The sequence below is a fragment of the Centruroides vittatus genome, unplaced genomic scaffold, assembly GCF_030686945.1.
Source record: "Centruroides vittatus isolate TY-2023 unplaced genomic scaffold, ASM3068694v2 scaffold_3315, whole genome shotgun sequence".
NCBI classification, from domain to species: domain Eukaryota; kingdom Metazoa; phylum Arthropoda; class Arachnida; order Scorpiones; family Buthidae; genus Centruroides; species Centruroides vittatus.
In genome coordinates, this window is record NW_027122703.1 from 3,204,697 (window position 1) to 3,220,228 (window position 15,532).

Below are 15,532 nucleotides of genomic sequence, written 5' to 3' on the forward strand. Positions count from 1 at the left end.
AAAACTAAAACGCCACTTGTCGTAAGGATTTTATGTAAAATATTTAAATTTTCAAAGCCTACTGTACTATTTTTCCTAATTATTTTTAAAATTCCAAGCATTAATAGTTTCTTAAAATTGCTTTGGAATAAAAGAAGTAAAAACTGCGGTGTAAGTAGCATATTTACATTTATTTCTTCTGTACTAACAAAGTTGTATGTAGGAAGAAATACAAAATAAATAAATAAAAACTAAATAGGAAAACTTCATCTTTCTTATTTCACTTTTCAATACGATATTAGGATTATACATCAATTTTCTTTTTATTATATTCTGAAGGAAATTTTGCATAATTTGGCGGCCCCCGGCAAACTTATGGACCCCCAGGGGCCGCGGCCCGCCGTTAAGAATCACTGGTCTAGGGTCCATTCGTATTCATTTGTTCGATAAGCCAGTAAAAACTGTAGACTTCTCTAAATGTATTTTTAATATCACAATTACATTCTGAATCGCTAGCCACGATATAAGGGCTAAAATTAAAAATAAATTATAAAAACTTACTCGGTGAAATAAAATGTGCGATGGATATACATACCTGGTACAATGTATTGTTCGATTGTATTAATATACTTTTAAAGAAAATTATAATTAAAATATAGCTTTGTAAAGAAACGTACATAAAAATAACATAAAATATTCTTTACTTTTTAAATCTTAAAAGAATCCACTTAGTCAAATATCTTGATACGAGTAGCTAATGGATGGAACTAGTGACGGTCCAGGTAGGTGTGTAGTGAGTGTGTGCGTGCCAAATCCCGAGGGTGCCGATACCGGTCAATGTCAAATGCCTCTTTTGTCGCATCACTAGTATATCTCAAAGGACGCCACAGGGCTGTTGTAAATTTTAAACGTTTCTCACCGTAGCTGTAAAAATCTAACTATGTTAAACTTAATAGTCATTCGTTTTCACTAATTCGTTTTAATACCAGGTGTACACGGAAATCAGTTTTCCACTGTACTGAGCGAGTGATTGGTTCTGTTAAGCTTTTGTTGAAGTAAAATTCTGGCTCTTTCAACAGGATTTTATTTATGTCCCCATTCCCTAATCTCTTAATTATTTAGTCACTTCTTAAGTAGAAATAAGTCGAAACCAGTTACTTTGTACCTGAATATCTGTAGTCTTGGGAAAACAGTGGAAAGACAAATTTTTATGACAACGGATATATAAATCGTAAATTTAAAGAAAATAAATTCTAGAGCTTTTTTTTTGTACCATTGTATGTACTGTACGTCTCATTCATTAAATTTGGTTGTAAATGATGCTGCCAAAGTAACAGTTAATTTTTAACACTGTACTAGAATTGTACACGTTTTTTCTGCATTCCCTTACAGATGGGACATACTAAATCGTAATATCACCGGTTTAACATTGAAATCCGTAAGTAATATAAGATGGGAGAGCGGAATAAACGCGGAATAAATATATCAAATATTTTAATGGATTTTTTTTAACTCCTGTCAACTATACAGAACTATCATTGTTATGTAATAAATGATCTTTGTGTTTATGCTTCTCGTTTCTGCTAAAAAGGACACGACTAAATTTGCTTTAACTAACGGTCACCATACTAGTTCTCGTCTCGCGTTTTCTCACGAGAGTTATGAGACACATTTATTAATAATTTAACAGTGGTTACAGTTGTAGAAAATGTATAAAACTAGATAAAATTAAATTAGTGAGCATTCAAACAGTAATAAATTTACAAAACATAAATGTGAAAAAATAACAAAAAAACACAATATCCGCGGGGTGGCGACATCCATCACCGCACCATCCATCCTGCCCACCTTGAAATCCCTAGATTTCAAGATTACTTGAGTTTTCAGGCAATCTACATAGCTGATTGATGTTTCGAGTAAATATTCCGTCTTTTGTTTTTATGTCGACGACTCTGACCTGTCCGTCCTTGCCAGGGTGGGTTCTTATAATTCTGGCCAAAATCCACTTTGTAGGTGGGATATTCTTTTCTTTGACAAGAACTAAATCATTGTACTGTAGGTTTCTTCTTTTTTCTACCCATTTTGGTCTATTTTGTAGTTGGCTCAGGTACTCCAAATGCCAACGTTTCCAAATGTCTTGCACCATGCGCTGGAGTAACTGCCATCGGGATAATCGATTCAGTTTAATATGCTGAAGATTAGGTTCTGGTAAAGAAGTTAGGGCTTCCCCAAGAAGAAAGTGTGCTGGAGTTAATGCTGCTAGTTCATTTGGATCTTCACTGATTGGTGTCAGAGGTCGGGAATTCAAACAAGCTTCGATTTGGTAAAATACGGTGGTTAATTCTTCATAAGTAAGAATTTGATTGCCTATGATTCGTCTCATATGCTTCTTAGCAGATTTGATATTTGATTCCCATAATCCGCCAAAATGTGGGGAATGAGGAGGAATAAAGTGCCAACTTATACCTTGATTACAACTAGTTGAAATAACTTCCTGCTTAGTACTGTCTTTATTCAAAAATTGAAGTAACTCCCGAAGCTCATTGTTAGCACCGACAAAGTTTGTGCCATTGTCACTAAATATATCAGTGGGCTTACCTCTTCTTGAAGTAAACCTTCTTAAAGCTGCTATAAAGGCTGCAGTTGTCAAGTCACTTACGACCTCAAGATGGACTGCCTTTGTAGCCATGCAGATAAATAACGCTAAATATGATTTCCAGTGTTTTGTTGTTCTTCCATGTGACACTTTAATAGGAAATGGTCCTGCGTAATCTATTCCAACCTTCGAAAAAGGTCGCAGTTGCTGAACACGATATTGTGGAAGGACACCCATTTGTTGACTTTCTTCCGAAGCTCGATCTCGAAAACAAGCCACACAATCTTTAGTATACCTCTTTACTGAAGTTCGAGTATGCGGAATCCAGAACAGTTGTCTAATTTGAGCTATCAAGAGATTAATGCTCGGATGAAGCAGCAACCTGTGAAAATATTGCACGATGATTTTTGTGAGGTGGTGTTTCTCTGGTAACAGTAGTGGATGTCTTGCATCAAAACTAATATTTGCATTATGCAATCTGCCTCCAACTCGAAGACAGCACTGCTCATCAACAAACGGTACGAGTGCGCGTAATCTGTGTTTTGGGTTATTTGTTTTAATTGCTTCAAAAACATCTCTAAAGCAAACCTGCTGTACATGTCGAACAATGCAGATCGCAGAATGTTTTGTTTCTGTTGGAGTTAACTGTCCTATTTGTCTATATTTCTTTTCTTTCTTACAGTTGTTGATAAATCTTCTGCAATAAGCAAGGATGCGTTGAAGTTTTAACCATGAAGATGACTTTCTTATATTCAAAGGATCTTCAGTATCAGTTTCGCCTGTGAAAGCGACCGCTGTCTTTCTTTCTTCGTCAACATCACAATAATTGATTGTATTTACCTTCCAAGTTAGTTCCTCATCGTAAAGAAACCTTGGTCCATTCCACCATTGATCACATGAGTTTAACGTAGCTGGGTTAAGCCCACGTGACGCATAGTCTGCAGGGTTATCTTTGGATTTAACGTGCTTCCAGTGTTGTGGAGGAAGATAAGTCTGAATCTCACTTACTCGGTTTGCCACGAAAGTTTTCCAATTTCTAGGCTCACTTTTAATCCAAGACAAAGCTATAGTTGAATCTGACCAAGCGAAAATGTTTTCTCTATTTATTTGCAATTGTTGATTCACTCGATGCATTAGCTTAGCTAAGAGTTGTATAGCACAGAGTTCTAATCTAGGAAGAGTCACAACCTTCAATGGAGCCACTTTAGTTTTGGCACAGAGTATCTTGATTACAACTTCTCCTTGAATTTGTTGCCTGCTGTACACGACAGCAGCATAAGCTCGTTCAGATGCGTCAGCAAACCCATGCAGTTGAAGTGGATATTTTCTGTCAATAGCATGACGTGGTATTTTTATTTCTGTTAACGTTTGAAGTTCAGCCCTAAAGCCCTTCCATTGTTCTGCAATAACTGTAGGTAACAATTCGTCCCATGGTGTTCCAATTGTCCAAAGGCGTTGGAGCATCATTTTGGCTTTGACTGTGACTGGTGCTAACCAACCCAATGGATCAAATAGTCGTGCGATGTCTGAAATTACAGTACGCTTTGTAGGTGGTTGACTAGAGAATTTGCACAACACGAAGTAAAATATATCTTCCTTAGTGTTCCAATTAAGACCTAAGGCCTTCGTTAAGTCAGATACCTTAATGTGATGATTGTCAGTACTCTCAGATTGTTGTAAGGCTGATATCACTGTCCTGTCATTCGAGATCCACTTGCGAAGATAAAATTGTCCTTTATTTAGTATCTCTGTAAGCTGTTGACACAAATAAACTGCCTCCTGGACTTCGTCTCTACCTGTCATTAAATCATCCACGTAGAAGTCATGTTCAACCACTGTCGACGCTTCAGGAAAATGTTCTCTTTCATCGATTGACAGTTGTTTCAAGGTCCTTGTAGCTAAGTATGGACCAGATGTGGTACCGTACGTTACTGTATTCAGTTCATATTCTTTCACTGGTAATTCTGGTGATGATCTCCACAAAATGCGTTGCCATCTTCTATCTTCATTGTTCATAGATATCTGTCTGAACATCTTTTCTATGTCTGCCGATATAGCAATCTTCCACGTACGGAAACGAAGTAAGATTTCAAATATATCATCTTGGATTTTAGGTCCCACACAAATTTGTTCATTTAGTGATTTATTGTTCGATGACTTGGCTGAGGCATCAAAAACCACACGGAGCTTCGTGGTTTCGCTGCTTTCTCGTATGACGCAATGATGAGGTATATAGTAACACTCTTCAGTAGTTGATACAACTTCAGACATGTGGTATTTATTTTCATACTCATTCATGAAATCATTGTATTGAGTACGAATGTGCGAATCCTTTTCTAGCCTTCTTTCCAATGCCCGAAGCCGACGAAATGCCATTTGCTTGGAGTCTCCTAACGTTGGTCTTTCTTCCCTAAAGGGAAATGAGACTGAATAGCGTCCAGTTTCTTGTCTTCGATGAGTTTTTTGAAAATGTTCTTCACATTTTGTTTCTTCTGCTGACATTTTTTGTGTGGTTTCTACTTCTTCGATTTCCCAAAATTGTTTTAGTATTTTATCTGTGTTACACATAACAAAGTTGCACATCACCTTGTCTTCAAGTTGCTGGCCCACAGGACCAGAGACTACCCATCCAAACCTTGTGAGTTGTAAATAAGGACAGTTTGACTCCTTTATTATTGGAGTGGATGTTAAGACATCGTGATAATAATCTGCCCCTAACAGAATGTCTATTTCACGAGGCTTGTTGAATGCTGAGTCTGCTAGATCTATATTTTTAATATGCTTCCAGTCTGAAATGTTAACCTTTACTGCTGGGAGAATACCTGTAAGCTTCGGCAATACGAATGCGTTAATTTGTAAAGAGAACTGGTCATATCTCGACTGAAGTTGTAACTTCACTATACCCTTCGTAACTCCAGAATCTGTTTGTCCCAGACCTACAACTCTTAATTTTCCAGTTTCTCGCGGCAATCTTGTTCTTTGCACAAACGCCTCACTAACAAATGATGACTGTGATCCATTATCTAGTAGTAGTCTGGCTTGATGTTTGGTTCCAAACGAGTCAATCACATTAACTACTGCCGTCGCTAACAAGACAGTTTTTTGTTGAGTTTCAGATGCGTGGTGTGTAATAATCACTTCACTAGTGTTGCAGTTCGCTGTTATACAAGATGATGCTACGTTTGATGCTGTAACTAAAGCGGGAGATTCGTCTTCATGTAGCATGGTGTTATGTTTCTTACGACAATGCTTGCATGTAGCTGTAGATTTACAATCTTTCACGGAGTGATTACCCTTAAAACAGTTAAAACAGAGTCCAGCATTCTTGATTGTGACCTTGCGAGTTTTTACGTTCCGTTTCTGGAATGCTGGACAGTAAAAAACATGATGCGCCTCCTTGCAAACTGGGCAACTTAAAACGGTCACACTATGAGCTTTGAGTGTAGTTGACAGTTTTCCTATATTTTGTTGTGTTCTTTGTTTCAACATATTGCTCACGGAAATCTCTAAAGCACGATATCTCTGCTCCAGAAATTGCTTCAACTCATTGAATGTAGGGAATGTAGTCGTTGTAGCCTTCAATTCCCACTGTTTTCTTGTTTCATCATCGAGTTTGTTGCTTAACGTATAAACCAAAATGTGATCCCAATGATCTGTCGGCAATTTTAACACTGCTAATGCTCTGACGTGTTTTACAGTAGTGTCTAGTAGTCGTTTGATTTCACTCGCCGAATCAGTCCTTGCACGTGGCTGTTGAAAAAGAGCCTTGAGATGACTATTAATAATCTGTCGTTCATTTTCATATCTATCTTGCAGTATCTTCCATGCTTCTGTATAATTACCATCACTGACTTCAATAGAGTGTAGGAGTTGTTCAGCTTCTCCCTTTAAAACTGATTTAAGGTAATGAAGTTTCTGTGCGTTTGTTAAAGTTGCATTGTTATGCACTATTGCTGAAAATATGTCTTTGAACTTGATCCATTCTAAATAATTTCCGTCAAATGTTGGTAGTTCAATTTTTGGCAATTTTATCGACGAGGAGTTTGCCTGCCCTTCAAATGATGCATTCGACTGTCGTGGTGATGCTTGTGTTGATGTTGCTGTCTCTGTTATTGGCGCCTTTTCGTCGATTAATGATGATAATTTGGATCGTACTTGAATATATTTTTCCTCTACTTCTTCATAATCTTTTTCTTGAGCTGTTGATTGTTCATCTGTACCATACATGATTATATTGTTACTTATATTCAGATACTCTTTCCACGTATCGTCTAATAATGTGATTCTTGTGCTAAGGATATGAATAGTTGCATTTTGAGCTTCACTACTAAAAGCAAAATTATAATGTCTTGTTATGCTTTGTTTAATAACCTTACGGTTCCTTTTTTGTTGCGAGATGTCCATGATGAATACCAACTTGCTATATGCTATATTAAACTAGTACGGCTACGTTTACTTAACGAAACCTAAGACGATATAAACTTTCTACTCACTTGCTAAAGTAAACTTTCTGCTAAAACTGAACTTTGCTCGATATTCCAACCAACGCAATATCCACGAGGTTAGGCTTAACACACTGCATCAAAAAAGTTTCTTGAAAAAGACGTTCTTCACTGGAAATGATTGCGATTCTTTGTTATCGGACTTAATCCGCCTCGACGGACCAAAATTATGTTATGTAATAAATGATCTTTGTGTTTATGCTTCTCGTTTCTGCTAAAAAGGACACGACTAAATTTGCTTTAACTAACGGTCACCATACTAGTTCTCGTCTCGCGTTTTCTCACGAGAGTTATGAGACACATTTATTAATAATTTAACAGTGGTTACAGTTGTAGAAAATGTATAAAACTAGATAAAATTAAATTAGTGAGCATTCAAACAGTAATAAATTTACAAAACATAAATGTGAAAAAATAACAAAAAAAACACAATATCCGCGGGGTGGCGACATCCATCACCGCACCATCCAATCATAAAAACATGCCAAGTAAACCTTTATCGGTTGCGTTAAGTTATAAATCTAGTCTAGGGTGGGCAACCTTTTTTATAACACGGGCCAGAATAAATTTTACGTTTTTCCGCGGGCCGTAGTAGTTAATTGACGCCTTTTTCTGACTCGTAATTTTTTTAGTCTGCAAATATGAAATAAATAAATAAAAAGTTTATACTACATTTATTTCTCTTATCGTTTTCGAAAATTACAAAGAATTGGAAAATTAACTATTAATTAGTTATTTTTCCAATTTAATAATCTATTAAAGATCTCGCGGGCCGGATAGAAACTTTTCGCCAGCCGTAGCTGGCCCGCGGGCCGGGGTTGCCCGCCGTTGATCTAGTCTACTCGTGATTCACGTAATCGGGCGAGGGCGGCCGAATATCTAGCAGGCAGGCGGCTAAACAGCCCACAACCGGTCCCGGATATAAAATTAGAAGCTTTATGTGTGAAGCATCCACCAGCTAAACCGGGTGACGTTGGTGCTCTGTAAAGCGCATGCGCCAATGCCTATAATCTGGCTGCTTGGAAGTTGACAGGCAGGTGGCTAACAGCCCACAACCGCTCCGGGATATAAAGCTGTACTCTTTACGAGTGTGTCGCTTCTACCAGCTAAACCGGGTGAGGTTGGTGCACTGTAAACCACATGTGCTAATGCCTACATAATCTGGCTGATTGGAGACTGACCCGGTTTCGACATTCCTTCCGCCACCGAATTATTCGAATATACAATAGCAATTTTATCGTTTTTTTTCACATGTAGTATAGAAATTTGTAAAAGATACATAATGCAGTTATAATAAAATATTAATTTTAATTAATTCAAAGTACGTTAAAATATGGAAATTTATATTTTATAAAATTCAAGGGAAGGTCATTGGAAGGTGGAATCGGCGCTTCCATCGCTTCCAATGACGGCACGCCACTGATCTACAATAATTTTGTGTAACATAAGTCGAAGAAATACACTTATGCAGGGCCGGATCATCGCTTAGACAAATGAGACAAATGTCTAGGGCCCGGTTTTTTGAAGGGCCCTGTCAAACTGTCTATTTTGAAAAGACTTGTAAATAAGATAGTTTACTTTTCTGTTGCACAACTGTATATAATAAACAAATAAACAAAAATATATTGCTTTTTACATGGTTATTGTGAATTCTAAAATCTAAAGAAAATGTGTTTTTATATTTTTTCTTGTGGGAGAGGGAGGGGTCCGGTAAGAAGAAAATGTCTTGGGTCCCAAAGTGGGTTAATCCGACCCTGGTTATATGTATTACAATTTATATTTTTTCAGCATTTCAGCTGAAATGCAGCATCCACTTTTAGCTAAAGAAATAAGTGCCAATAAAATAAACTTCAATGTATTTTAAATGTAAAATGCAGCTGAACAATGCTGAAATCATTAAACATTGGTTGGCCATTGATCACAGGTTTGCACCTCAACAACAGAATAACCATTTGGATTTTTCCGGGATTTCAGTGTCTCACATCTAAATAGAGGCCAATTTCTCATAGAAGTTGGTCTCAATACATGAACAATCTATTGAGTTTATTCCATCAAATCTTCCAACATAAAGTTGGTAGTTGTCAAACAAGATTAAACCACTTTTAGGGAGAGATTGTTTTATTAGTTGTAAATTGCAGACGTGGAGCATTGGGTATGCCTCCCATATAAATGGTTTCAAAGTGGTTTAGTCTGGCTTGACAACTGCCAACTTATCTTGGAAGGACTACAATCTCTACTGCATAATGCTAGAATGTATTGTCGTCATTGAATCATATCGAATAAAATATTAACCTTTCACTTGTTTTATGATGGAAAACACATTGAAGTTTATTTTATTGGCACTTATTTCTTTTGCCAAAAGTCTTGTGCTACTTAACGTTAACATCGCGCTTTTTCTATGATAAAGACGGTCGTTAAGGTGGCACACTACCTCTCAGGAACCCGGGATCGATTCTGTAAGGATCGAAAAATCCCAGGAATGTATTAGAGTTGGTCACCCACCACATTGTGAGTCTGGCCGAATCCACGAGGGACTTTATAGAAAAGGCTCTGTTACTGCTCACAGGGCGGAAATTTAAATATCGCGTGAAACGTCCTTTATATTTCATACATCTAGATGTATTTAATAATGGCCTCACACAATCTAACACCTCTATCATGCAGATTATTTGAAAAACAAGTAATATAAAAAAAAAATTTTTTAAGTCAATTCCTACTAGGGAAATTTTTTTCTCTAGATACTAAACGGCGACGGGGAAATTTATTAATTTGCATAATGCGACAGATATTACGGGATACGCCCCCTAACGTTTAGATCACTCGGTATTCTACTTCGAGATTATCCATTGTTAATCTGCTTGTCATGTCCAGATTATCACTCGATAATCTGATTCGAGATTACCGGAAACGCGGCCATCTCAAACGTAGGGAAAAAATTTCCCCGTCGCCATCTTCGATACCACAGATAATATTAACCAATAATTAAATTTAATTAATGAATTAATATTTGAAAAAACTGTATTAACATCAAGTGTCATCCACTACAAGTTTTTAAAAAATGTATTTGTACTTGAGTGGATGAATAAAAAGTATTTTATTAACGATTGAAAATTTGAACAAGATGTATATATATATATAGGGAGAGTGTGAACTAATAGTAGGAATTTAATGAGTAATTGTATACAGGTTTAATCGTATTTAAATTTACTTTTAATTTTAAAATGGAAAATTCGTGACAATTTCTAATGATTTTCAAATGATTTGATGCAAAATCGAATTTTAAAAAGTCTTTATTAATTAAAAGACCAGAAATGTTTACAGAGATAATTCATTTGTTCTGATGATTCTTTGTAATTGTGTTATTCACTAAATTGTTCTTCACAAACAATTTCAGAATATTCTTCTCGTCTTTTCTGCTCTAACTCTTATTTGTCTTTTCGTGTTCATCAAACATTGAATGGACTTGGATAACGTTGTAAATTTGACGTTGCTGATTATTGAGAAATTTACTTAGATGCAATTTGCAGCCGTACTCGACACGAATTGACTGTAAACGTTGATCAACAATGGACAAAATCGGTGAATAATCGAGGATAGAGATGGCGAAGAATGGACACGATTGGGAAGAGTCTAAGTCTTCGAGAAGACACAATTGGAAGTCAAAATTTGTAGGGTCACAATTGAGAAGTCAATTCGAGGAGTCACAATTAGGAAAAAAGTCGAATTTGGAGAAGTCGCAAATAGGAAAAAATGTCCAGTTTCGAGTAGCCACATTTAGGAGAAATGTCCAATTTCGAGGAGTCACAATTAGGAAAAAAGTCGAATTTGGAGAAGTCGCAAATAGGAAAAAACGTCCAGTTTCGAGTAGCCACATTTAGGTGAAATGTCCAATTTCGAGGAGTCACAATTAGGAAAAAAGTCGAATTTGGAGAAGTCGCAAATAGGAAAAAACGTCCAGTTTCGAGTAGCCACATTAGGTGAAATGTCCAATTCGAGAGCACATTTAGGAGAAATGTCCAATTTCGAGGAGTCACAATTAGGAAAAAAGTCGAATTTGGAGAAGACGCAAATAGGAAAAAACGTCCAGTTTCGAGTAGCCACATTTAGGTGAAATGTCCAATTTCGAGGAGTCACATTTAGGAGAAATGTCCAATTCGGAAAAGTCGCAATCAGTAAATTAGTCAAACTTGGATAAGTCACAATTGGAAAGTAAAAAAAAAAACAAAGAAATACTAATAAAGGAAATAAATATTTTTAAAAAAATCTTTGTACAGAGATGAAAATCTCAAACTTTCTTCAAAAATCTGCAAAATAAAATGAAAATAATCAAGATTTTTATCCAAAATATTCAATTGTTTAAATAATTTTTAAGTCGGTAAGTTTATTTTCTTCCAAAAACAATTGCACACGAATGAAACGGAAATTATTCAGTGCATAATTATTAATTCGATACTGTTGTGTCATTTATTATTGCTAATTTGATTACTTCAGAAATCTTCGTGTACTCATATTGATATAAATTTACTGAATATTTTAACTTCTATTTTAATATTTGCTAAAACACAGGGAAGGAACTGCGTTACGAGATTAGTACACCTCTAGAATATATTCTTGTCCATACTTGGACAAGGATATATATATGTAAGCCTAATGTCCTGAAAGCCTATGCTGTCTGCGTGTAAAATTTCAATCGCACGAAGAACATAATGTATTTCCAGACTAATACATAAACATTTTCTGCTCTGTTACTTGCCATTAATATCCTATTGGCGGTTCATCGGGGAATAGAAATTGTGTTTAATTTATAAACTGGGAGTGCAAATTCTCCTAAGTGTTGATACAAAATACAAAAAATGTTACGATAAACACTTACCCAATACGAACTCGGACTAAATCAAGCAAATCGATCTTATACTTGATTCAAAGATGCAAGCAAACGGAGCCTTATTCAAACCGGAGATACTCTGTTTCTCCACTTTTAACACCTTTCCACACTTTCTTAACGGATCTGAATGTAGAAAAAACAGTATAAGTACTTACTACAATTCTATCAAAACATATTGAAAGCGCCTTATCGAGGTTCAGCTGTATTTTTATACAGCTGAACCTCGATAAAGCGCTATAGCACCACACTCGATTTAGTCAGAATTTTAGAGGCAAACGAATGATGAAGCTAAATCAATTACCTCTTGACTGGTTTCCATACAGCCTTGAAGAACGATCCGACTGTTTTGAATGCCTTTGTATCTCCACGTGGATTTTCCACGCAATCCTCATACTCCGCGAGCCCTTTATTCACTTTGGTGTTTGTTGGAGGAACCGTATTGTCATTATTGAGTTCGTGATCCTCCTCGTCTTCGACCAATCGCTCGCTAAACGTGGTAAAAAAGAATTTACAATACAACATATATACAATTTTGAAACCAAATATATAAAACTTCATTAATAAATATTTATAAAAGTTAAAGAAAAATTATAATACTTGACAAACATGTTATTAAAGTTATTACTATTTAATAAAAATGTAGGGCCTCCCCTAATTCTAACTCAAAGTTGTTTGTAGAACACATTACAATATGCAATTCTTATCGCCGAGATTCTTCGGTATAGTGCCAACTCGATTTAGTACCAATATCGAGTTTTGATTGTATATAATGATAGAATATGCCATACAAATAGATATAAACAGTAATATAGTTTACCTGTTAAAACGATGGCGCGAGTTCTCGTAAAATGGCCGAATCTTCTTCAAAGCCCGTTTATAAGCAGGATTAATACGATGTTCGAAGATGGACTTTCCAAATCCACTTTGTACGGGTTCCTCCTGCTCCAAGAAGCCTTTCTTCTTGCCACGAAATCTAAAATGATCCAAATTGTTTGGATTCACCAACCCCGTACATCCATCCACCCGCGCCCTGAATATGCAAAGAGAAAATTCATAAAACAATAAATATTTAATTAATTCCGAAACATTTCTCCTGATTTTAAAATGAAATGTACAAAAATATATCAATGAATATTTTCATAAGCTTTTATAAAATTATTATATAATCCCTGACAAAATTTCCTATCTAACTGTAAGCTAAACAAACCACCCCTTAGAGCCTCGTGCTTTTAAATTTATTTGAGAGAAGAAAAAGGCCTTTACAAATCACATCCTAAGCCCTCAAAAAGCCTTGGGATGTGATTTGTAAAGGCCTTCGGGGGAAAACATTTGAATTGAAATAACGTGAATTCCGGTTTATACCGAAAGTTCGTATATAATTCGGGCCTCCTGCTCCTAAGCATTTTACTTGCGGGCTCGACTCTCCAGAAATATCGAAGATTCGAAATCTTTACATTAAATTGAATTAATTATAATTTGCACCGAGAAATTTCTCTTTAAATCCATTAATTTTTCGAATGAATCTCTTATTTGAATAAATGTCAATAAAATGTAAAATTTCTTACCCCAAAGGTTGAGGCAAGGGTTGATAATCACCAGAATTAAAGAACATTTTGCAATAACTCTCGAAAAATCGCACTCTAACAATAGAAAGAGCAACACCAACAACGATCAATTGTTGAGATTCTTTGTTACGCGTTAATCGGAGAGGATAGAATATTTTAATATTTTATTTTTAGTCTAATTTTTCTATGTGTATGTGGATGTGTGTGGGGGGCACTATTTTGTTCACCCTGTTTGAAGCTTAATAATTCCTGTGCTTTTCGTCGAAAATTTATGAAATTTTGTTCATTACGGGGCTTTTTTTCTAAACTCTTTCCGCCCTGTGGGCACTAAGAGGGCATCTTTTAGCAAGTCCATTATGGGTTCGTCAAGGCACACAATGGGGCGACCAAGTGGTGAGGGACGGGGCCTGACATATCCAGACGGTAAAGGTGTCATTCTATCCGTCTGGGAGACGGAACTGGCAGGAGTATCTGACGCCTCAGACAGAAAATTGACGCCGTTATACATTATATACATGTTATCAGACTCATACTAGCACAAACGTTACATCCAGTGGTGATATTCAGCGGGTTCGCACAGGTTCTACAGGGACTATGTCTTGGTGCGATCTCTCTCGACCGTTTCAATCTCGACCGAAACGAGGTTTAAGCGCGATTGATTCAAGAGAGTTCTTGAAACTAGATCCAGTCATAAGAGATGGCAGAATTCCACGCACGCGAGAAAATACAAGATGGCTGCGGAACACGTGTCGGGCTACGGACAGCGAAATAAAAAGGATATTGTATTTCGAGAAATGATGGCATCTGTCTATTATCAGCAGTGCCATTCGGGGTAATAAATAAAAAAAATTTCTGCCTAAAAAAAAAGGTCGACAGCACTAATATACTATTGTTACCTGGTCTTCGCCCAGGGCTCGTTACGTTCCAAATACGCCACTGATTATTAGATATATCGGAAGAAAAGGTATTCTATTTATTTCTAGCCGAAACTTCCATTTCGTTTGTCGGTGATTGTCAGGGAAAAATTTTCTGCTAGCGAACCCTTTGTTAACTATTTCGAATATCACCACTGGTTACATCCATACACGTGAATATCTAATTAATTAAGTTAATAGTGCGTGCGAACGGAATGTAGGCAAACGGATGCGTTGGATCGTTGTTTGAACCATGTTATTACTGTGAAGAGTGTTATCTCGGTGATTGGATGTAAAGAAGGAAAAATAAAACACCCCTTGTTATCTTTTATCTAAGTTAGTAATAAATAATAATATCAATACAAAGTATCCTGCAGTTGAGGTGTAAGATTGCATACCTCAATCACTTTTATAATTTGTAGAATTTGATCCTAGAGAAGGTCAGTTGCCCCATTTGTCCCTGTGCAGAGGTTATATGCAGGGCTTGATCATCGCATAGACAAATGAGACAAATGTCTAGGGCCCGGTTTTTTGAAGGGCCCTGTCAAACTGTCTATTTTGAAAAGACTTGTAAATAAGATAGTTTACTTTTCTGTTGCACAACTGTATATAATAAACAAATAAACAAAAATATATTACTTTTTATATGGTTATTGTGAATTCTAAAATATAAAGAAAATGTGTTCTTATATTTTTTCTTGTGGGAGAGGGAGGGGTCCGGTAAGAGGAAAATGACTTGGGTCCCAAAGTGGGTTAATCCGGCCCTGCACTTATGGTACACAGTGTTTCATAAAGCTATTGTACGAAACTCGCATTACATAAATTAAACAAACGAAACTTTTTCATTTATTATTGTTATTTTTTAAACAAAAATACATAAATGCGTAGTAACATTAAAATTTTTATGGCTAATGTTACCTATGGTTCCAAAATGGCAGCTCGTCTCTGATTCTAGCAAATAGAAGAAAGGAAACAGTGGGGACGCACGTTGTAACCTATTCTAATAATTTTGTTGGTAATTATGGTAATTTATTAGAATAGGTTAGGTTAGGTTAGAACGTGTGTCCCCACTGTTTCCTTTCTTCTATTTG

General features: G+C 36.2%; 1 protein-coding gene across 1 annotated transcript; it reads right to left on the reverse strand.

Moving 5' to 3' along the window:
• Window positions 1–1,837: 1,837 nt before the first annotated feature.
• Window positions 1,838–6,979, reverse strand: LOC136988535 (uncharacterized). Its single transcript, XM_067286405.1, has one exon. It carries the CDS (start codon window positions 6,977–6,979, stop codon window positions 1,838–1,840), a length of 5,142 nt encoding a protein of 1,713 aa, XP_067142506.1.
• Window positions 6,980–15,532: the final 8,553 nt, after the last annotated feature.

Bases quoted from the DNA above. Each gene is read 5' to 3' on its own strand.
- LOC136988535 (XM_067286405.1), bottom strand. From the start codon at position 6,979: ATGGACATCTCGCAACAAAAAAGGAACCGTAAGGTTATTAAACAAAGC.